Source organism: Euprymna scolopes, chromosome 33 (genome assembly GCF_053919585.1).
Source record: "Euprymna scolopes isolate OS-2025 chromosome 33, ASM5391958v1, whole genome shotgun sequence".
In the NCBI taxonomy this organism is placed as follows: Eukaryota; Metazoa; Mollusca; class Cephalopoda; order Sepiida; family Sepiolidae; genus Euprymna; species Euprymna scolopes.
This window is the reverse complement of record NC_136514.1, coordinates 81,278,570-81,304,515: the sequence shown is the minus strand read 5'-3', so window position 1 is coordinate 81,304,515 and position 25,946 is coordinate 81,278,570. Positions and strand designations below refer to the sequence as shown.

General features: G+C 33.8%; 1 protein-coding gene across 2 annotated transcripts in view; it reads left to right on the top strand.

Annotated features, from left to right (window-relative positions):
• The window catches only part of LOC145258327 (unconventional myosin-XV-like), a 597,738-nt gene that overhangs the window by 422,222 nt on the left and 149,570 nt on the right, over nucleotides 1-25,946 (top strand). For both annotated transcript variants that reach the window (XM_080116477.1, XM_080116478.1), the window contains exons 30-32: nucleotides 4,171-4,371; nucleotides 9,394-9,943; nucleotides 21,581-21,686. In XM_080116477.1, coding sequence (XP_079972603.1) covers nucleotides 4,171-4,371; nucleotides 9,394-9,943; nucleotides 21,581-21,686 — 857 coding nt within the window. The remainder of the gene's footprint in view (nucleotides 1-4,170; nucleotides 4,372-9,393; nucleotides 9,944-21,580; nucleotides 21,687-25,946) is intronic.

Sequence of the window (25,946 nt, the reverse complement as noted above, 5' to 3'; positions counted from 1 at the left end):
AGTGAGTCATGTCGAGGCTTGGAGTACTGAACGGATCGGAGATTATAACGAATGCTGACAAGAGTCCAGTTTGATTTGATTACACTTCCCTACGAATATCAATGGAGTTAGATCCTGGTTTAGACTCATGAATCGGGTGTCATATGCCAAAGTTATGGCCCACTTCCAAGAACTGAGAGCCGGTGTGTCAACGTGATTGTGTCGTATATATCTCACCAGATCACCGAAGTTAAGCAACATAGAGCCTGGCCAGTATCAGATGGGTGACTATTTGGAAAGGCGAGGGCTGTATGTACCGCGAGGTAAAATACCAGGTTGAGAAACTAGTGCGGTCTATCCTTCTCTCGAGGGTAGATGGGATTCTCTCAAGTCATGGTAAGCACCCCATCTAGTGATGGCATCACGATAAAAATACCCTTGATAGCCCTGATGAAGCATCAAGTATTCAGCTACCGACAAGATTTGAATTACACTACAAATTCGTGTAGTGAGTTCAATCTCGGTTATGGACACGCTGGTGGGTGTCCAAGAACTATTGGGGACAAATAACAGAAATTTCTATTGGAATGAAACACTGGAGCACCTATTCCAAGAATCAAAGAGAGTGATATTGAAGAGGATTGAGAAAGATATCAGAATGTACGAAAGGAACAGTGATCAGAGTTGTGATAAATTACAGCAAAACAGGAATATCATACTTCCTATTGCAGATGTGAGGGTGAATTGAACGAGTTGTGGAGATGGTCACTGGAAATTCATTCTGCCTGAGTCTCATTTTACAAATCGTGAGATGCACTGGTGGAAAGTGAAGCTATAGATCTGATCAACAGGTTGGAATCCTACCGGATGTTCATACCCAAATGCCTGGATTTGCATGCATGCGCCATCAGTTTATATCTGTGGGTCAAGGATAGCGATTGTCACTAAGTTTGTATACTTGGGTAGCACACTAAGTATGTCTGGTGCCCTGGATGATGAGGTATCGTTACGGATCAGCAGGGCAAATGATGCCTTTAGAAAGTTGGACAAGCGTTGGTGTAGCTATCATGGAATCTCTCTGCCAACAAAGATTAAGGTTTATGCCGCATGCGTTCTCTCTGCTATTCTCTATGCCTGTGAAACTTGGACAACATACAGAAAGCATTTGAGACGTCTCGAGTGGTTTCATCAGATGTGTCTACGGCGAATCTTAGGTGTGGGTTGGCAAATGTATGTCAGTGATGTGGAAGTTCTTGAACGGACCCAATGTCTAAGCATTAAAGCTCACATTATTAAATGAGATGGCATGAACATGTGGTGAGGATGTTAAACAGTCGACTTCCCAAACAACTTCTTTATGGCGAGCTCGCCGAGGGAAGACGTCTGGCTCAAAAGTCTAAAATGAAATTTAAAGATTGTTTGAGGTCCACCTTAAAAAAATGTGAGATAGATGAAAGAACCTGGGATAGTCTAGCTTTGGATTGTGGAGAGTGGAGAAGGACCTTGCGGGAAGGTGTGGGTAAGTTTGAGGCAGATCGAACCCAGTATGAGTGGCTGAAACGTGATATCCGGAAAGGGAGGGTGAAAGGAGCAGTGGATGGGTGGGGGCGCCAAATTGGTCTGGAGTGTGAGGTGTGCGGAAGATTATGCCTGAGCAGAGCTGGGATGATAAGCCACCAGACGACTCATCAGTGCAGTGGGCCACAAAGCAGTTTCGTGTTGCCAGATCTAACCTGTGTTAATTGCGGGCGGACGTACAAAACAGCAGGTGGTTTGAAGCGGCATTTGATTATACATAGAAGTGACCATCAAGAACGTGCTGCTAGTGACGCACATGTCTGCACAATGTGTGCCAAAGAATACCAGAGCTTAAAAGCTACCTTCGTGCGGCCCATCACTGATTTGTTTTCGTGTTTCTGTATATCATTTTTTTTTTTTGTGTGCTATATCAAGTAATGGCAATGTTCAAAACCGAATCTGTTGCCATCATGTATGACTGCCTAAAACTTTCGACATCGCCTATGTTGAAAGTTTTAGGCAGACATACATACATTTAAACAGACAAGTGAGATTTATATTATAGACTAGCGAGGGTACGCGACGTTGGTCGGATGTTTGGAGGTGAGTGTGTGGAGGGGGTTCTCAAAACAAAATGGAAAATAAAGAATAAACAAACATAATAACCGTTTAAATGTTATATAAAAAAAAAAACAATGTAACCAGCAAAATAAAGAATAAGCGAACGATGTTAAAACTTCTTAAAAAATCAGAAAAAAAAAAAAAAACAGCGAACGTGACGGAGAAAAGAAACAAAAAATAGCAAACGTGATGCAAAATAAAGAATAAGCGAACGATGTCAAAACTTTAAAAAATTATGAAAACAAAAATGAAAAAAATCAGCGAACGTGATGGAAAAAAAAAAAGAACTAAAAAATGGCATAAATAACTGTTTCAATATTAAAACTTTAAAAATCGAAAAAAAAATCCTACATCTCGGCTCGAACATGCGATCTTGAGATAACAACGCTTCTCCTTTACCGACTGAATTGGGTCGATTTTTTATATTTAAACTAATTCAAGAAATAAATTTTTTGCGCATACGTGTTTGGCTAAATTGTCATGTAGGAATGATTTTTTTGTTACCCCTCCCTGTAGAAAAGTGCCCAAGGAATTAATATTTTTAGCCAATTTTTTTGATATTTGTGGTCCGAATGGTCGAGCTTTTTTGAGGAACTGGGGTATATAGAAACATACTACCTCAGCCTATAAAGCACAAAGTAACGGTTGTGTAGAGTTAGCCGTTAAAACTGAAAAATGTAAACTAGCCAACAAGATCGGCAGCCATGGATGCCTGCGTCATGATCGGGCTGCTTAGGCATTATTAACCCATCATAACACCCCCCCCCTCCTGTCCAAGACCTTCACATGTCTCCGGCCATAATCTTATATGGTCGAGTTATTAAAGACCCTCTTTCCTGTCTTACAGGATAAATATCAAACACGGAAGCAACGGAAAGAAATAAGCTAACTAAGGGAGTTGGAAATGGCCAAGAGGCATAAGCGGAACAAACAGTTCTACAGCCAGCATTGTCGTCTACTCAAAATTAGAGACTTTGTTCAGAACCAGTGGTAACTACCTGCATCGGTGGATGAAGATAGTGAGGATTGTGGAGACAGATGGGACCAATTGAGTAACACTGCGCAACCATTGGTGTCTCCGTAAAAGTTGTGGATGGCCATATTACGCCACACCAAAAACTTCAAATTGGTCCACAAACCCCAAGTCTTCACAGAAACAAACCCTTGAAGAAGCAATGAAGGTCAGACGGCACATCAATGTCAGATCGCCTATGATGAAGAAGAAATGGAAGGATGTACACACCCGGCTAGTCCCTCATCATTGAGACAACCTTCATATCACAAAACAAGAGCACTAAGTAAAATACAATTGCAAATTACTGAGGAACTATATCTAGTCATGGCTGATGGAATGAGAACATGTTACCCCCCTGTGAAGTAAATAAAGGGTTCCATTTGAAATTCTGTTCAAATTCCCGAGTTCGACAGATACACCGAAACGTTGTGAAATGATACTCAAGATGAGAACAGTTGTTCACAGAATCCAAATAAAATGTGCAGTTGCCATATTAATAACAGAGAAAGGGCCTGTCGGATGCCACCAAACAAAAGGAGATCTAAAAAAATTGGAACATTCCGAACAGCCTCAATAGTTTAAGAGTGAGAATGCAAGGTGTGGAGCACACATCACCATACAACCTAACAGCTTCTGTATCCTTCCCCTTTTTGGGTAACTATTAAGTGTTGAGCCATTATGTTGAACAAAGATAGCGGTAGTAAATCAAATCGGCAAAGAATCAATGCAGGCACAATCTCGAGTGTTGAGTAATTCTTAATAACAAAGAAAACAAAGAATCAATGCAGTCACGATTCAGTCGTTTTAAGACGGAGATTGACAGCGAACTGTCTTGAATCCAAAATTCGATATTTTTATGATAAGGTTGGAAGCTTCTCATTGGTTGATTGTTGTAACCATTAGCTATAAGTAAGATCGTCGAAACCGTTGGGGTCATATCCTCATTATTAATCAAAAACATTTTAATAGTAACAAATAAAAACAATGTTTCACAGTTAAATGTTATCATTTTCATTTTTTTTTTTTTTTTTAATCAGGAACATGTATGATAACCATAGCGGTTGGACGGTCGTGCTCGAAGAAGGATCCAATTATTACGAATTGATGGGATATGATTACGTGTTGGATTTGATTTCCGAGATTGAGATCCTTCCGAGCTTTCCTGTTTCCAAGATGCACAGTTTGGTCTCCACGGACTATACAGCTGAAATGAAAGGGCGACAAATCGACATTAGTTCGTAAGTATTTCAAACACTTTTCTTCCAGTATTTTTGATGTGCACACACACACACACACACACACACACACACACATACATGCATACACACACGCATACGTTCATACATAGACACATATACATACATAGACACATATACATACATAGACACATATACATACATAGACACATATACATACATAGACACATATACATACATAGACACATATACATGCATATAGACACATATGCATATAGACACATATACATATAGACACATATACATATAGACACATATGCATATAGACACATATGCATATAGACACATATACATATAGACACATATACATATAGACACATATGCATACAGACACGCATACACACACATACATGCGTACACGCACACATACATACACGCATACATACAAGCATACATACACATATATATACACGCACACGCACATACATACACACATACATACATACATACACGCACACACATGCATGCACACACACATACACCCACATACATAGACACACATACACAGACATACACACACACACATACATACATGCACACACACATACATAAACATACATACATACATACATACATAGAACTTGAATGCCTACTAGACACTGTCCTCAAATGTCGTCAGTCTCTTTTCTTGCCACTGAAATCAGTCAGTGCTGACTCAGCAGAAGTATGGTTGGAATTTCGTAATCCTTGCTTCACAATTACATGTGCAGGCACTCTTGCAGGATGTATCCATTGTCTCTCAAAATAGAACGGAGGCCATTATTATATATGCATTATATATCCTTCTTTCTGTCCGTTGGATCATTACTGAACTCGATGAAACGGCTAAAAAAATTAATGTGTAATCTATCTTCTGCGTAATGTCTCTAACCTTCCAAAAAAATAAACCTCTGATTTTATTTGCGTGGGAGAATTCTTCTGTCGCAGCACTGAGTGCCATCATGCAGCTGACTCTGCAACCGGTGCTCAAATCGGGCAATAACTTTGGACCAATGAAAACCCCAAAAAATGAAGAACACTAAAATTGGTTTTATTATTAATTTTTTTCAATTTTGCTTGACAAAAAAAAAAAAAAAAAAAAGGGTAAAAATAAAAATACATCTTTTTATTTATTTTTTATTTATTTATTTATTTTTATTTTATTTTTTTTTTTCTTAAATATTTGTTACAAGAATAAAACAGAAATTGTTACAGCAGGTAATTTTTTCTTTTTCATTTTCATTATATTTTTTTGGTGATTTTATTTTTTTTAAATGTTTTTGTCAGTATTTTCTTTGGGTGGCTTTGTTACGCTTTGAAAATTTGGCAACGGTCGGCGCAAATCGGCGGTGCACGTCATGTCCTGAGTAAAGCCGGGTGGCCAGTTACGTCTGGTGCAAATTTTGCACAAATACCATTCAAGTTTCTTATTAGATGATTATGTTAAATTCTATTTATGCATAGTTTCGAAATTTTTGCATAGAATTTAGGATAAAAACATTTTAGCACATGGAAATGTTTATATATATATTTAAAGTGATGGTTGTGTAGTTCCAACGAGAGAAAAAATGTATATTTAAAAGAGTGTAGCCATCAACAATTGTGTGTTTTTTTTTAAAGGTTTTCATCATATTTTTATTTAAAAATATTTTTATAACGCGTTTCGAGCTTAGGGTGTGCTCTCTTCAGATATTTTCGTAAAAAGTTTTTCTTTAAAATGGGAGTTTGTAGATATGCCTCCGCTGATATTAAATATGTTTTTCATAGTGATGCGATGCGTGTGTTCAGTGTTTAGACATTCTGTCTCCAACTGTAAGTTGTTCACTGTGACTTACAGTTGGAGACAGAATGTCTAAACACTGAACACACGCATCGCATCACTATGAAAAACATATTTAATATCAGCGGAGGCATATCTACAAACTCCCATTTTAAAGAAAAACTTTTTACGAAAATATCTGAAGAGAGCACACCCTAAGCTCGAAACGCGTTATAAAAATATTTTAAAATAAAAATATGATGAAAACCTTTAAAAAAAACCCACAATTGTTGATGGCTACACTCTTTTAAATATATATATATATATATATATATATATATATATATATATATATATATATATAATCTACTTCATTTACTCACATAAAATTAATATACGAAAGTATAAATTTATGCGTAAGCTTTTAGTATTTACTTCAGAAGTGCTCAATATGTAGATAGAGCTAGTTAGTAAGTTATAAAATATATATGGCGATTAAGCTACACTGAATATTCCGCATTTCATTCACTCTAAGACTCTTCAGGCTATAACTTACTATATATATATATATATATATATATATATATATATATATATATAATCATAAATTAGTAATTTAAATTTTATGATATGAAATGGTTAAATTTAAAATCTAGAATAATAAAAATTCTAGATTTTAAATTTAACCATTTCATATCATAAAATTTAAATATTTTTTTTTTTTCTTTTATTACATTTTCACCCCAAACAAGGCAAATTGCCACTTTGGTGTAGGGGCTTACTATCAGGGGCAACAATTACTGGGGTACTATGTAGGGATTTGGGCAGCAAGATGTCGGTTCACGTTACACTTGAACTTCTGCACGTCAGTACTGCTGGGGACCTGGAATGGAATTCTAATGTCTAGCGGTTCTGGGGAAGAAACTATTGGATTAGAAAGATCTTTTACATTTAGGGATCTCTACAGTGTGGGGGTGGGATTTAGCAGCCTGTCGGGTTTGTCGAGGGTGCTCACGTCGTGGGGGCACAAGATATGAAAGTGTGGGTAGATAGATAGGAAAGTTTAAATAATATCCTATCTATTTCCTATCTATCTCATATATCAATCTCCCCACACTTTCATATCTTGTATGTATATTTACTTATATTTTACTATATGCATTTACTCACTTTCTTTCTTACTTTTTCCTGAATTTGCAGATACCGGCCATCCTCTCCCCTTAAAATTTTTTTTATTTTTTATATTTTATTTCTTATTTTTATTTATTTATTTATTGTTTATTTATTATTCTCTATTTATTAATTAATTTATTTATTTTCCATTTAGTGTCTTCTAACAACTCTTGCTGATATTTTTTTAAGTGATGACCTGTACATTTCAGTTGACCGATATTATTTTGCCCTATATATTTTTTTAGGGTTTTTTAACATTTCCTGTCTGGGTCATTTTTACATTTGTTTTTCTATTTTATATTTAATTCTATCACTATTTAATTTTTTCCCCCTTCTTCTTCTTCTTCTTCTTCTTTTTCTTCTTCTCTAATCTTTCTTATTTATATTTATGTCTCGGCAGTAGAGTGAAAAGCATATCTTATTTTTCTTTTATCAATATTATTGGAATTTTTTCCCTTTTTTCCCTTGTACACATTTTTGTGAATTATTCCATGGATTTCTGCCTTTGGATTATTTTGGACCATCTTCCAATTACGGGATTTCCTTGGATTTTACTTGTGCAAATGGAAATTCAATTAACTTTCTTGAAGTTATATATTTGGATTTTACCGTCACTGGATTATTTATCTTCCACCAGACTATCCATTCCTGTGTAATCACCTTTTTCTTCACCATATTCCCTCTGCTTCACTTTTTTTGTTATCAAGTAAGATCTTTGATTTACTTGTTGTTTCATCAAATACTTTTGCATGCAAAATCCGATCCCGCATTTTGCTAATTTCTACACTCTGATGAGAAGGAAAGTATTTCTTCGAAACTCCGCGGATTAAGGACTATTCACTTATTAAGTGTTTCCTTTTCAGATTAAATATGTTTTTAACTCTTTTTCAAAGTGTTTTTTAACATGTTTTATTAACTGGTTGCTCGTATTATAAGCTCTATCTCCTATTTGGTTTTATCGAGCTTTTACATCTGGCTGAGATAACTTTATAAATATTAATTCTTTAATATTTATAATATACTTTAATTTTACCATCTTGGATCATTTTGGTAAATTTAATTGTATATATATATATATCACACATAGATAAGTGAACTTGTCGGTGTGTATGCAAAAAATTTCTACCAAACTCCACTCTATTTGGTCTACAGACTTAAAATTTGATATGTAGGGTATTCGGACCTTGGGAAGACTTTTGCTTTGGTTTTTAACTTGTGAAAATAGATAAGGGCTCAAAATTGAAAAGAAAAAAATAATTTCACCTTGACAGGAGTCAATTGACTAATTCAAAGCATATGTACATACACATTTTTAACTTGAAGTCACTTAATTTTTATCATTTCTTATCCATCTAGCGATGGCTCAGACAGTAACAAAAAAAAGCCGAAGCGCCAAATAACGACTATGGTTGGAATGCTGAATGGTTTCGATTTCAGTTAATTACGCCAAAGTCATTTTTTTAACTTTTGAAATCATTGTTATATATATTTGGTACAATATAATAATCAATAGAGAATTTTCTTTATAATAATAAATGCGAAATTGCATGAATTTCTATAATTATGAAGATTATAATTGAGCGCATTTTATGACCTGACAATGCTAATTTAAATAAATAATAAAAAGAGACTGACTGAGTTTATATCATCTCTCTCTCTCTCTCTCTCTCTCTCTCTCTCTCTCTCTCTCTCTCTCTCTCTCTCGTCACCACCGAATCTACATGACTTCTTCAGTTCTCTCGATCTCATATGACAGTTTGCAGGTTTCAAACACTTTCCAATCCAATGTGTCTTGTAGCAGGTTGTCAATGTAGGTCATTCTTCTTCTACCACGGTTTGCGTGTCCATCTGTTGGTATCCAGAGAACAAGCTTGCTGGCTTCCTCTTCACTGTGTCTCGTGCAGTGACAGGCTACCCTCATCCTTCTCTGCTGTACTTTCGGTGATACTGCTGGTAGGTCACCATAAAGTTGTTGATTTTCTGCGTGGCTCCTCCATGATGAATTGAAGGCTATCCTGAGTTTATAAATTGAGAATTTTTAAGCGGCTGTTTTCTAATATACGTAATTCTTTCTGTTTCTTTTGCTTGTCCAGACCCCACCACCACGATAGAGACCGTAAAGTCGTATTGAACGTACGTCTTCCGGAACCCCTACCTGCAAATGCCACAACCAATGTGTTACAGAACCGACGAAGGGACAACGTTGTATTTTCTTCAACCAATCCTTTGAATCAACGTCACATCGAAGATTTTATACCATCGCTGACTGATGATAGCGCCCTGAACAACCGGTATTACACACGGAAAACAAAAGTCCAAGCCGATGGTTTCCTCCTTGACGAGTCGATGAGTGACGGTGCTGATGTCAGTCTAGCTATGGAAAGTCGACTAAATGGCCGTCATTTCGATGACAATGCTGGCATTGCTGATATTAAGCTCAACAGCCGTTACGTTCGGCGGCAGAACGGCAGGCCAGAAATGAATGGAGTCCGTCTTGGGAGCACATCGGAGCATTCCAATACCGGCTTGTCAAACTGGGTGGACAATGTGTTTGAGCAAGTGCTGGATGACCACACAGACACGTTGAATGATCCGAGGGACATGCAAAACAGCATTAAAGGCGGAGGAGGTGTTCTGACACAGGTAGGTTGATTACTGTGCACTAAATTTTTAGGGAGATAATTCTGTGTATATTCAACCGGACATAAACATCAGTAGGATTTAACTGAAGTATTAGTATTGTTTCTCGTCTCTATTATAAAAATACTTTTTGTGTTTTTTGTTTTTTTTGTTAAAAACATTTGTAAAAAAAAATAAAGTTTATTTTTTTAGGTGCCTTGATTTTACTAATTATGCACGACTACAAAATAAACACGATTTTATGTAATTAAATCCTAAAAGACTGAGACAATTATTTGGCACATTGTATTGGAACAAAATAATTCTCAGTCGTTAGCCACCCCTAAAAGTCACCACAGAATTACCCCCCCATATGTAAAACGATGTAACTTTATTATAAATCAATATTATCAATATAACTTTTGCACCATTTAAAAGAAGGGCAAAATATCTAGTAATAATTTTTTAAAAATTTTTTCATCGTACGAAAATAATGAAATTGCGAGACGAAAATCGTGTTTACATAATTGGCGCTTTAAAATAACGTTTCCATGTAGCAAGCATTTCGAACGTGAAAACATACCTGTGTTTAATAAATCTAGCAAAAATCAACTAATGGTAGGATTTTCGTGAAATTTTCTTATCCATTTTAGAATGAAATTACATATAAAATGCAGTTTCCGTAAAATATAAGAGGGGAAATATTTTTTAGTGTGCCCCCTCTCCATATTTATTTTTTTTTAAATTTGAACAAAATATATTTAAATCTATCGAAATTTCTATTTATTATGAAACATAAGAGTTCAAATAAGTAAAATATTTTTTTTTAAATTAGATCTACCTATTGAACAAAAACTTACCTTGAAGTTGCAATAAAAAAATTATATAAATTTGATATTATATATATATTTTTAAATAGCATTTTTTCAAATTAATCAATACTTTAATCAGTTGAATTGCCAAGAAATAAAAACTGCCTAAAAATTAATTTTTAAAAGATTAAAACGATTAAAATTACATTATTTCAAAATGTTCCGTTACAACATAGATTTTTAATTAATTGTGTTTTTTTTTTATATTAAGTTTTAATGTAAACATGGCTCTTATCAGCTAATTTATTGCCAGATTAAAACCGATCTGAAAAAAATATTGCACAAATATTAAGCATTTTGTAGCCCTCCCCCTCATATTTTGTTTGTCTCTTTTTACCGAACAAAATATGGAAGCCGGTAGGTAACCAAATGAACGTTCAGTAAAACCGTATTTCATATTTAATATACAAATGTTTATAATATTATTAATCATTAAACTGTGTAAATCTTAAAACCTAACAAAATATAAGAAAGATTAATTATTAATTGCAGTTTGAAGAAGTCATTAAGTCGCTTCTGCTTTTCCATAGTTCGTATAGTTAACACAATTCTGACGTCACGGAATCATGCTTTCTTTTTGTCACATTCGGTTGGCAGTCCCTATCAGTCGTTAAGGTTTTAATTAGTCAAAGTAACTTCTACAGTTTCAAGTTAATTTTAAAAAAAACAACACAAAAAAAAACAATAGTCGATAATAATAAGGATTTCTTCTACTTTTTACAAAGATTTTCTAGTGTTTGTGCTACAAAATCCAAATTTTAAAGAAAAAGGTCACTTGTACAATTTAATTTGCAAAAAAAAAAAAAAAAGAAAAAAAAATTCTCGGCTGAAAGTTGTGACTGTAACTAAATTCGTTTTTTTTTTAATTATTTAAATAATAAAGAATGTCTGCTTTCCAGCTGACTACAGTCCGATTGTCTTCAAGTCCAACGTAAACAAATTCTTGATGAACCGTCCCCCTAAGTAATCCAATTTACAAAATTCCCACTACTTATGAATTTGCCAAAATTATCGCGACTAAATCGTTTTATTGTTTATTTTAGTAACAACATTTTTGTACTAACGGGATCGCCCGTGTAAGAGGGAATATTTAATAAAAATCGGGAGTTTTCTTTTAGTATCTTTTTAGGTATGGACTTAGATATTTGCTAAAAATGACTTCTCGAAACTCCTGAGTAAATTCGTTTTATTTTGGAATCGTCCCATCACTAATACATTATCTATCTATATATCTATAAAAGTGAATATGTATGTGTTGGTGTGTGTGTGTGTGTGTGTGTGTGTGTGTGTGTGTGTGTGTGTACATTTCCCTACCAAATAACTCTGCCAATTTTCGGTCTACAGACTCGAGATTTGAAATAAGGGGTATTGAGATTTGGGGAAATCTTTTTAATCAGTTTTCGGCCAGAAATTTGGCTGTTAAGGGGTCAAAGTTCAACGATTTGACCTTTGAGAACTCTACCAAACTCGTCCGCCAATTTTGGGTCTAAACACTTGAAATTTTAGATGTAGGTGCGCATTTTTGTATGTCCAGCAAAGGCTTTGGGGGGGGGGTCCCTGGGGGCTTACTATGTCTTAGAACTTTTTATATACCTCCTAGATTATAATATCTACGATTTGCAAAGGGACGTCGTGTCTAAATTTATTTTGATCAACTTTTATAAAATTCGCCCTATTCCATTCTGACCTTTTTGGCTTTTTAGTATAAATAAAGTGAAACTGATGAAGCGAAGGCAGTTCTTCGACTTCCCCGCTGGGGACGTCCCGAAAGCAAATCAGCTTTGATCAATGCAGTGACAATTGTCATATCAGAAAATTCATTTGGACACAGTTGAAGACGAAGGAATTAATGTTTTTGGCCAATTTTTCAATATTTGTCGTCCGAAGGTTCGAGCTTCAAAACTATGAAAGCGAAGTTGTGTTCTCAACCTTTCGTGCAGAGACGTCCAGAAAGCAATCAGCTTTAATCAATGCGGGGGGAAACTCCTTATATCAGACAATTGCTATTCATTTGGACACAGTTGAGGGTGAAGGAATTAATGTTTTTGGCCAATTTTTCAATATTTGTCGTCCGAAGGTTCGAGCTTCAAAACTATGAAAGCGAAGTTGTGTTCTCAACCTTTCGTGCCGAGACGTCCAGAAAGCAATCAGCTTTGATCAATGCGTGGAAACTCCTTATGTCAGACAATTGCTATTCATTTGGACACTCCCCTTTTTATGGGGGGCTAAACAAACTGGCTTGCAGCTAAAGTTAAGTTTCCCCTATTGCATGATGTTTGACCTCATTAAACTCACGCACATGTCACTTAACTTTTTAATTGTTAAATTAAAACACTTCTCACTTCCTGTCCCGTCGTGGCCGAGCGGTAAGATGTCAGGTTTTTTTTCACACTTTTTTTTCCACTTTCACCTCAAGGCTTTGGGTTCGAATCTACCTACCTACCTACCAAAACTTTTTTTTTTTCTTTTACACCGCCGAACACACGGGCAACGCCGCCAGTCTATAATATCAAAGGCAAAAATCTGTTTGTACATATGTATGTATGTTTGTATGTCTGCCTAAAACTGTAGACAAAGGTGATGGATTTTTACGAGATTGGTATTGTTTTAAAGCTCGACCCTTCGGAGGACCAATATCAAAAAAAGTGTCCAAAAACATTAATTCCTTCACTATACGGCATAATCACGTTGACACACACGTTCCCGCTGGAGCACTGAAGTTAAGCAACATTGAACCTGGCCAGTAATAAATGGGTGACCATTTGGGACTTCCAGGTGCTGTATATGCTCTCCGCTTATCTCAGCATTGTTTCCAGTCATCCTGGACAACTTCTTGACACTGGACTCAAACAGTGCCGATTCAGGAGAGGTGTTGTTGGAGATTACGCAACCCTTGCCTCACAATTACATTCGTAGCTGCCCCTACAGGAGGTATCCTTTGTCTTTTGAGACTGAACGGCGGCATCGATTTCCTACATCTTTGGCCAGGACATATAATAAATAGTAATAAATATGTGGTCTTACAAAAGGTACCCAGGTCAATATTTTATTTGCATTCTCTCAGAATTTGTCATACAGATACAAAGATCTTTGATAAAAAAAACAAGATTTTTTTTTATCATTTTTCAGCATTTTTCAGCAGAGTCCCTAAATCATAGCATGAGTTTATTGAGAGAAAAAAAAATTCTGTGTAAACATTAAATTTTTATTTTTTGTTAAATATTATTATATGAAAAAACTTTTTAAGTTAAAATCTATTGAAAAATACGCATTTCATATTCAGAACTACACACTTTAAATATGTGAACATTAGGTAAAGTTATCAAATATAGCCCAAAAGAGACGACCATTTTGAATAATTTGTTATTCTTTACCTAATTTTTGCATATTTAAAGTGTGCATTCCTCAATATAAAATGCGTATTTCTCAATATATTTTAACTCGAAAAGCTTCTTCATATTTAACAAAAAAAAATTCTTTATTTCTCGCAATAAACTCACACCATGATTTTTTGACTTTGCTCGTTTTTCTTTTTCTTTTTTTCTTTTTCTTTTTTTCTTTTTCTTTTTTTCTTTTTTCTTTTTCTTTTTTTCTTTTTCTTTTTCTTTTTTCTCCACTTCTTTCTTTGTCAATTCTCTCTTTTTTTGTGATATAGAGAGGTGTATTACGAGCGTATATATGTGTATTGTTTTTAATGAGTCTCTTTATCTGTTAATGTGTCGTCTATTTAATGTGTAACGTCTTCTAATATCTTATCGTCTGGTGTATAAATTTTTCTCTTGTTGATGTATGTATACTGGTTATTTGTACGTGTCGACACACTAAACAGTTTACAGACAAAAGGATGAATAAACGTCTTTTTACATTTGTACTGGACAATAAATGACCTTAAATCACAACCATTTTTGTCTGTTCCGACGTGCTCCTGAAATGCAGCCATATCTCTCAGGAAAACCCCAAACAAACAAGTTATTTCATATCCGCATTTATTGTGATTGCGAGTTGTTGGTTCCGAGGTGGCACGCCGTTTTCTTCTCCACAGCTACATATGTTCATTTTCCCAGTCCGGTGCTCCCATGACTGCCTTTACTCCACAACTCCCAGTTACACAATGCACAATCTAACTCTTACTTTCGACGTGGTCAAGATCAAAGTGTAGTATCTGTTCCGGCAGATGCTGCACTTAAGATAATTTGTACCAGTCAATGGAGGGGAAACCCTCTATACTGGGACAATTATTATTTTTGGTAACCAGAGTGCCCCCTTTTTGCCTACTTTTAGGGGAGCTGGTTTTTACCTCACATTAAAAACGGCCTTGTGCCTAATTTGCTCAGTGGGGGAGCAAATAAATACCATCTGTTCCGGCAGATACTGCACTTAAGATAATTTGTACCAGTCAATGGAGGGGAAACCCTCTATACTGGGACAATTATTATTTTTGGTAACCAGAGTGACCCCTTTTTGCCTACTTTTAGGGGAGCTGGTTTTTACCTCACATTAAAAACGGCCTTGTGCCTAATTTGCTCAGTGGGGGAGCAAATAAATACCATCTGTTCCGGCAGATACTGCACTTAAGATAATTTGTACCAGTCAATGGAGGGGAAACCCTCTATACTGGGACAATTATTATTTTTGGTAACCAGAGTGCCCCCTTTTTGCCTACTTTTAGGGGAGCTGGTTTTTACCTCACATTAAAAACGGCCTTGTGCCTAATTTGCTCTGTGGGGGAGCAAATAAACACCATCTGTTCCGGCAGATGCTGCACTTAAGATACTTTGTACCAGTCAATGGAGGGGAAACCCTCTATACTGGGACAATTATTATTTTTGGCAACCAGAGTGCCCCCTTTTTGCCTACTTTTAGGGGAGCTGGTTTTTACCTCACATTAAAAACGGCCTTGTGCCTAATTTGCTCAGTGGGGGAGCAAATAAATACCATCTGTTCCGGCAGATACTGCAAGCTATGACTAGCTAGGACTAGCTATGACTAGCAAAGACCAGATGTGGGGGCAACCCCACATGCCTGACCTTTAACCAGCTCCCATTTCCCACCTCTCGGAAGCTGGTCCCCTTTTTCCCTTCCCCCTCCCTTCACTCCTCACATTAAAAATCGGCCTTGTGCCTAATTTGCTCGGTGGGGGAGCAAATAAATACCATCTGTTCCGGCAGATGCTGCAAGCTATGACTAGCAAAGACCAGATGTGGGGGCAACCCCACATGCCTGACCATTAACCAGCTCCCATTTCCCACCTCTCGGGAGCTGGTCCCCTTTTTCCCTCCCCCCTCCCGTCACTCCTCACATTAAAAATCGGCCTTGTGCCTAATTTGCTCGGTGGGGGAGCAAATAAACACCATCTGTTCCGGCAGATACTGCAAGCAAAGACCATATGTGGGGGCAACTCCACATATAAGACCTTGGTCAATGTAGGGGCAACCCTTCATACCAATTGTCATTATCCAGCTCCCCTACTCCCCGGGGAGTTGGTCCCCATTTCCCCTTCACTCCTCACTTTAAAAATCGGCCTTGTGCCTAATTTGCTCGGTGGGGGAGCAAATAAATACCATCTGTTCTTCAGATGCTGCACTTCTATTTCTTGTTCTCTTTCGGTGGAGGAGAAATCCTTCACGACTGAGACAATTTTTATTTTTGTACCTTTTCTCCGCGTTAAAAAACGACCCTGGTGTCTAACTCTGTCCCGTGGGGAGGCATAGTAAATAGGTACAACTCCCAGTTACAAACTCGACTCATTACGTCATCACTACACCTAGTCTAAATTAGATTCCGTAATTGGCAGTTTAAAGACGTTAAAATTACCTGCAAATGTTTATTAATACATTAAAGCTTATTCTAACAATAGACTTTTTAACCTATTAAAAACGGACAAAAGTTATAGACGTTGACTTATGATAAGTGCTTTATGGCATACTTATAGAGTAATGTACTAATCCGTATTAATTCCTAACTGTGCATCAAAAGGTTACCATAGTACGTAGTTCGGGGCACCTTATAACAAAAAAAAAAAACAATAAAGGATTCGTCAATTACTAATTTTTCATTATGTATATGAAATCGAGTGAAGATAATCACACACACACACACACACACACACACGCATACATATATTTGATATTTTAGTAGCAAGTCATTATTCAAGCACATCTGATTGAACATGACAGTTATTCTTTTCGATTCGCCAAGCGTGTTTTTTTTTATTTCAATCGGCATGTTGTACAGAATGGCGCCCAATAGTTGTTCAGCCATATTCTACTCAAGCGCTTTCTATCGGTGCGTCCGATTATCATCAGGATGGTGTCGTTTTCTTTTTCTTTGAAGCTTAGTGTATTTATAGTTTTTTTGTTTTTTGGTTAAAGGTGGGTGCAGGATGGTTAGGGGCGAATTATTTTTCGTTTTAATTTCAATTTTTCTTATTTTATAGTAATGCAATATACAAGAACGAATTTGTTGCCATCATGTATGTGTGTATATATATATATATATATATATATATATATATATATATATATATATATATATATATATACATGATGGCAGCAAACTAACTTTCTTGGATTCTGCATCTTTGGATTTTACCGTCATTGGAAATTTTACCCTTCATCAGACTATCCATTCACGTGAAATCACTTTTTTATTCACCCTATTCCCTCTGCTTCACTTTTTGTTATCAAGTAAGATCTATGACTTATTTGTAGTTTCATTTAATACTTTTGCAAGCAAAATCCGATCCCGCATTTTGCTAAATCCTACCCTCTGATGAGAAGGAAAGTATTTCTTCAAAGCTCCGCGAATTAAGAATCATCCATTTATTTAGTGTTTCCTTTTTAAAATTAAATATGTTTTTAACTCTTTTCCAAAGTGTTTTTTAACATGTTTTATTAATTACTTGTTTATATATATATATATATATATATATATATATATATATATATATATATATATATATATATATATGAACAAATGATTAATAAAACATGTTGAAAGAAATCTTGAAAAAGAGTTAAAAACATATTTAATTTTTAAAAAAGAACACAAGATAAGTGGATAGTCCTTAATCTGCTTTATATATATATATATATATATATATATATATATATATATATATATATATATATATAAGGCCTGTCTAAAAAGTATCTGACCTTAGCCCACCGATCCTTCCAGTGCTAGAAACACCTCTGGAAGTCTTCTTTTGGAATGGTGTTCATCTCCACTATCGCGTTCCCATCATATCTTCTCTACTCTCAGAATGGGAAGACGCCAATGAAAGGATCCCGTTATGAGAGTAGAGAAGAGATAATCCGGAACGCAACGGCAGAGATGAACAATATTCCAAAAAAGACTTCCAGAGGTGTTTCTAGCAGTGGAAGGATCAGTGGGTTAAGTGTATGCAAGCACAAAGGGATCACTTTGAAGGGGATTAGGGTCCAAACCCCGTCAGGTATATGAAATATTTTTCTAGCCCAAGGTCGGATACTTTTTACACAGGCCTCGTATATACTGAATTTATCTCGACTCCTGCCAATAATCGTTCCACTTAAGTATTTTACCTTTTTTGTCACGTATCTTTGTTTACGTCATCGCAATACATAGCCTAAAGATTCTTGCCAGTTTTTTGTCACATATTTTGGTTTATGTTCTAAAATTCTTATTGAAAAAAATAATTATCAGAATGACATTTCCTCCATCAAGTTACATTCCTGAAAATGAAAAAAAATTTACTTTAAATATTTCAACTGTAAATATTTCGCTTTGGTAACATTCATTCTGACATTCTACTTTTACAACTCATAATAATTGACCATTTTATTACTTACCATTATAATGGACCATTTTAATACTCATCATTATAATTGACCATTTTAATACTCATCATTATAATTGACCATTTTAATACTCATCATTATAATTGACCATTTTAATACTCATCATTATAATTGACCATTTTAATATTTATCATTATAATTGACCATTTTAATACTTATCATTATAATTGACCATTTTAATACTTATCATTATAATTGACCATTTTAATACTTATCATTATAATTGACCATTTTAATACTCATCATTATAATTGACCATTTTAATATTCATCATTATAATTGACCATTTTAATACTTAGCATTATAATTGACTATTTTAATACTTATCATTATAATTGACCATTTTAATACTAATCATTATAATTGACCATTTTAATACTCATCATTATAATTGACCATTTAAATACTCATCATTATAATTGACCATTTTAATACTTATCATTATAATTGACTATTTTAATACTTATCATTATAATTGACCATTTTAATACTCATCATTATAATTGACCATTTTAATACTCATCATTATAATTGACTATTTTAATACTTATCATTATAATTGACCATTTTAATACTTATCATTATAATTGACCATTTAAATACTTATCATTATAATTGACCATTTTAATACTCATCATTATAATTGACCATTTTAATACTCATCATTATAATTGACCATTTTAATACTCATCATTATGATTGACCATTTTAATACTCATCATTATAATTGACCATTTTAATACTTATCATTATAATTGACCATTTTAATACTTAGCATTATAATTGACTATTTTAATACTTATCATTATAATTGACAATTTTAATACTAATCATTATAATTGACCATTTTAATACTCATCATTATAATTGACCATTTTAATACTTATCATTATAATTGACCATTTTAATACTCATCATTATAATTGTACATTTTAATACATATCATTATAATTGACCGTTTTAATACTTATCATTATAATTGACCATTTTAATACTTATCATTATAATTGACCATTTTAATACTTATCATTATAATTGACCATTTTAATACTTATCATTATAATTGACTATTTAAATACTCATCATTATAATTGACTATTTTAATACTTATCATTATAATTGACCATTTTAATACTCATTATAATTGACCATTTTAATACTTATCATTATAATTGACCATTTTAATACTTATCATTATAATTGACCATTTTAATACTTAGAATTATAATGGACCATTTTAATACTCATCATTATAATTGACCATTTTAATACTTATCATTATAATTGACCATTTTAATACTTATCATTATAATTGACCATTTTAATACTCATCATTATAATTGACCATTTTAATACTCATCATTATAATTGACCATTTTAATACTCAGCATTATAATTGACCATTTTAATACTTAGCATTATAATTGACCATTTTAACACTTATCATTATAATTGACCGTTTTAATACTTATCATTATAATTGACCGTTTTAATACTTAGCATTATAATTGACTATTTTAATACTCATCATTATAATTGACCATTTTAATACTCATCATTATAATTGACCATTTTAATACTTAGCATTATAATTGACCATTTTAATACTCATCATTATAATTGCCCATTTTAATACTTATCATTATAATTGACTATTTTAATACTTATCATTATAATTGACCATTTTAATACTTATCATTATAATTGACCATTTTAATACTCATCATTATAATTGACCATTTTAATACTTATCATTATAATTGACCATTTTAATACTTATCATTATAATTGACCATTTTAATACTCATCATTATAATTGACCATTTTAATACTTATCATTATAATTGACCATTTAAATACTTATCATTATAATTGACCGTTTTAATACTTAGCATTATAATTGACTATTTTAATACTTATCATTATAATTGACCATTTAAATACTCATCATTATAATTGACCATTTTAATACTCATCATTATAATTGACCATTTTAATACTCATCATTATAATTGACTGTTTTAATACTTAGCATTATAATTGACTGTTTTAATACTTATCATTATAATTGACCATTTAAATACTTATCATTATAATTGACCATTTTAATACTCATCATTATAATTGACCATTTTAATACTCATCATTATAATTGACCATTTTAATACTCATCATTATAATTGACCATTTTAATACTCATCATTATAATTGACCATTTTAATACTCATCATTATAATTGACCATTTTAATACTTATCATTATAATTGACCATTTTAATACTCATCATTATAATTGACCATATTAATACTTATCATTATAATTGACTGTTTTAATACTTATCATTATAATTGACCATTTAAATACTTATCATTATAATTGACCATTTTAATACTCATCATTATAATTGACCATTTTAATACTCATCATTATAATTGACCATTTTAATACTCATCATTATAATTGACCATTTTAATACTCATCATTATAATTGACCATTTTAATACTTATTATAATTGACCATTTTAATACTTATCATTATAATTGACCATTTTAATACTCATCATTATAATTGACCATATTAATACTTATCATTATAATTGACTATTTTAATACTTATCATTATAATTGACCATTTTAATACTTATCATTATAATTGACCATTTTAATACTTATCATTATAATTGACCATTTTAATACTTATCATTATAATTGACCATTTTAATACTCATCATTATAATTGACCATTTTAATACTCATCATTATAATTGACCATTTTAATACTTAGCATTATAATTGACTATTTTAATATTTATTATAATTAGCTATTTTACTTTCTCATCTTTTCCGGTAGACTAACAACATAACATCTTCCTCTCCCCTTGTTTTTATACGGACTGAATAAATGTTTGTGAAAAGATATTTTTGACAATTTCCATTCTCTCTTACAGGTGCCAATTCCTTCAACCCCTCTTTTACATACTGTGACTACCCCCACAACGATCACCCAACCAATATTACCCTCCATTGGTATCACGAATCCCATCGCAGGAACAGGTAAGATGTGACGTCATGTTATTTTTCAGGGTAAGGATGAGATGAATAAGGAATGAAGAGTGCGTGTTGGTTCCTCACCATCTTCTTTTGATTCGCATCCTCCTATCAAATTTGGTACTGGATACGACCTTGAACTTTATCCAGTGGTGAGGCCCCAGCTTGCGGGCTTTGGGGAGTGTGGAGCCCACCTTTAATTGCCATTGCTCCCAGGTCCACTCTAACCCGGAGTGGTAGTACCTGTTAGGGTCCCAACTATGGGTTAAATAGAAACCGACTTGAAAACAACAAATATATTCTATTAAGAAATTTTTCTTAAAAATCTTTGGATTCGGCATTAAATAACCTGAAAAGGGTTGATATGCCGTAAAACAAAAACAACCCAACCAAACCAACAAAACCTATCAAATTTAATAACTCTCATAATTCATGACGGTCGCCATAAAATCGTAAAATTTGAGGTTGTAAATTTTATTTGTTTTTTTATTTATTGCGGACTATTATCCTCATCTTAGTTGTTGTTTCATGACGTTTTGGCCAACTATTCCTCTGGCCTTTTTCAGGTGGTTATCGCGACAGGATAGGAACTTCGAATCTCCTAACTGCATCCCTAGCAATTACTGTCTTCCATAGTTCTTGACATCTCACCACGTTTGTGGCCAACTATTCCTCTGGTCGGCTTTGGATAGAATTGAAACTACTATCTTCAAACAATTCTCACCTGGAACAATAGAGATTCAGCATCTCTATTCACTGAAGAGCGATCAAGGTTGGATTTTTTGATCTTATAAATCCACGTTTATACAATAACTATGGAAGATAGTAATTGCTTGGGATGCAGTTAGGAGATTCAGAATTCCTATCCCGTCATGGTAACCACCTGACAAAGGCCAGAGGAATAGTTGGCTGAAACGTTGTGATACAACAACTAAAAGATGAGGATAATAGTCCGCAATAAATGAATGAATAAATAATACTCATCTCAATAAATATTCTAATTAATTAAAAATAATGTAAATTTTATTGTTGAAATTTTGTTGCATTTTCACTTAATCATTTCTTTGATTTTGTAAAAATAATTTTCACTTAATCATTACTTTGATTTTGTAAAAATAATTTTCACTTAATCATTTCTTTGATTTTGTAAAAATAATTTTCACTTAATCATTTCTTTGATTTTGTAAAAATAATTTTCACTTAATCATTTCTTTGATTTTGTAAAAATAATTTTCCACTTTTCTAGCAAGCACACCATAGTATTACATTTTTGAAAGATAATTTGGAGTCCCAAAAGCAATATAATTTCTAACCAAAACACTCTCACATGGAATTGAACACATACATCAAAACTGTTGCCAAGGCTGCTGAAAAAAATGGAAGGGATCATTCTACTGCTCCAGTAGATATCTCACTGCTGATGCAATTCTCTACCTGTATAAGAGCCAAGTACGTCATAGGATGGAGTACTGTTGCTACATCTGGGCTGGAACTGCTAGAAACAGTTTATCCTGCCTTGACAGAGTTCAAAATAGACTTCATAGCATTGTAGAGGATGCTTTTTTTCTCTTTCCTGCAACCTCTTTTGCCACAGAAGAGATTTTGCGAGCCTTTGCTCTATCGTTATTTTCATGGAAAATGGTCATCTGAGCTCCAATCTATGGTATTCTCTTGCTAAACTTTCACGAAAAACACTCGTCTATCTGAAACAAATATCAATTTCCCCCACTCTTTATCTGTGCCTAAACCTAAATGTAGATTTCATGAACAAAGCTTCTTTGTTAGAACTGCCCACCTGTGAAACTCTCTTCCGTTTTTCTGCTTTCCAGCTGACTAAAATATGGTTGTCTTCAAGTCCAACCTAAGCAAATTCTTGATGAGCCGTTCTCTTAAGTAATCCAATTTACCAAATTTCCACTACTAACGATTACTATATTGTTCCATTAACTACTGTACACTCATTAACCCTTATCCTCAAGTGACCTCAGGGCCTTGATAAGTGGTGACTTTGATACTAGAACCAATACTATACAAGACTTATAAGAATTGGCTAACCTTTCCAAAAAGGAAATTAAGAGCGCTAAAAGCAATTCTGCTTTTTCAAAAATTATTTGTAACGTTAAGAAACAATACTGCTTTAGCAATTATAATTTTGGGAAGATAAAAACAATAATTTCTAACCGAACGTTTTGGGAAAAATGTATGAGATGCAAAAAAGTGTAATGTCTGACCTGAATACACTGACGTTATAGAAATAGGATTTTAGGAAGTTAAAATATGTTCGAATAGATTGAGGGGTTGGAAAGATAATTTGGGATTTTAAAAGTAATACTCCTTATGTAAAAATAATTTGGGATTTTAAAAGTAATACTCCTTATGTAAAAATAATTTGGGATTTTAAAAGTAATACTCCTTATGTAAAAATAATTTGAGACACTAAAAGCAATATTGTTTATGCAAAAATAATTTAGGGACACTAAAAGTAAAGTAATTTATAAATGTGTAAGTTTCACAGCTTAATTTCACCAAATACTTTATCCACTATACCACGGATCTTTGCGTAAAGTTGTAAAACTTATACTCTTCTGGAGGTTGAAGGTTCAATCCTCAGTGTAAGTGACACTCAAAGTACAACTGCGAGTTACTTAAGACTTCTACCCGGTCATAATTGATGAAACGAGAACATACTACCCCCTGGATTAAATAAAGAGTTGTGTTTGAAATTCCGTGCAGATTCTAGAGTTGGACAAGATACACCTGGAGAAAGTCGAAGGTTACATCAACCAATCAAATCTGTTGCCAAGGCCGCTGGAAAAATGGTGGGATCTTTCTATCGATCCGGTAGATATCTCACTGCTGATGCTATTCTCTATCTATATAAGAGCCAGGTACGTCCAAGGATGGAATACTGTTGCCACATCTGGGCAGGAGCTGCTAGAAAGGACTTGTCCTGCCTTGATAGAGTTCAAAATAGACTTCGTAGCCTCGTAGGAGATGTCCTTTTCTCCTCCTTGCAACCTCTATCTCACAGAAGAGATGTTGCGAGTTTGTCTCTGATGTATCGTTATTTTCATGGAAAGTGTTCAACTAAGCTTCAATCTATGGTCCCCCCTCGCCAAATTTTCACAAGAAACACTCGTCTAGCTGTAAACACTATCAATAATTTCCCCCACTCTTTATCTGTGCCTAAACCTAATCGTAGATTCCATGAACAAAGCTTCTTTCTTAGAACTGCACGCCTGTGGAATTGTCTTCCGTTTTCCTGCTTTCCGGCTGACTACAATATGGTTGTGTTCAAGTCTAAAGTAAATAAGTTCTTGATGAGCCGTTCCATATAAGTTATCAAATTTACCAAATTTTCATTACTAATGATTACTATATTGACCAATTTCTACTGTACACTCTTTAACCCTTATCCTTGAGTGACCTCTGGGCCTTGATAATGTGGTGACGCCTATGTAAAAAAAAAAAAAATGCTGTGAAACTAACACTCAAGATGAGGACAGTAATCTGAAGCATCTGATTAATCAATCCTCATCTAAAAAAAAGTACGAATCTTTTGTATATGACGAACATTGTTGTTATTGAAAAGATGACGCACTGACCTTTTGTATATAACGAACATTGTTGTTATTGAAAAGATGACGCACTGACCTTTCATATTTAATTTGAATGAGTGCAAAGTTAGACACAAGGTCAGTTTTTGATGTGGGGGAAATATCCAGATTAACGTTGCCTTGGTCTAGAAGGATTTCTACTCCACTGACCGAGGACGTGTATTAGAGATTGTCAGATATAACAGATTTCATCTAGATAATATTGAGACATTTTTTGGTGACACAGAAGAATAGGCGACTCGAAGATAAAAAAAGTTTTCATAAAACTTAATTATTTTTTGCATAAAATAATAAAAAGTTATTGTTTCATTGTTTGGATTTTGTTTTTAGTACTATGAAAAAAATATTATTTTATGAAATATTGGTAAATCTTTACTTATTTTCCACCTTAGCAATCACCTTTTAAAATAACAACTTTAAAAGCTTTTCGGGTATGCTGAAAACGAATATCGTATTTAAATTTGCCGCAGACAAGTAGTTTTCCGAATAATAAGCAATGTAATTCCTCTTGTTACAAGTAGTGGCCATTCTTGTACACGCAATGGCGCGCATACTTTTTGACACTTGCATGTACAAAAATGGCCACTAGTTATGACATAAGGAATTATATTGCTTAATACTTGGAAAATTACTTGCTTGTGGCAAATTT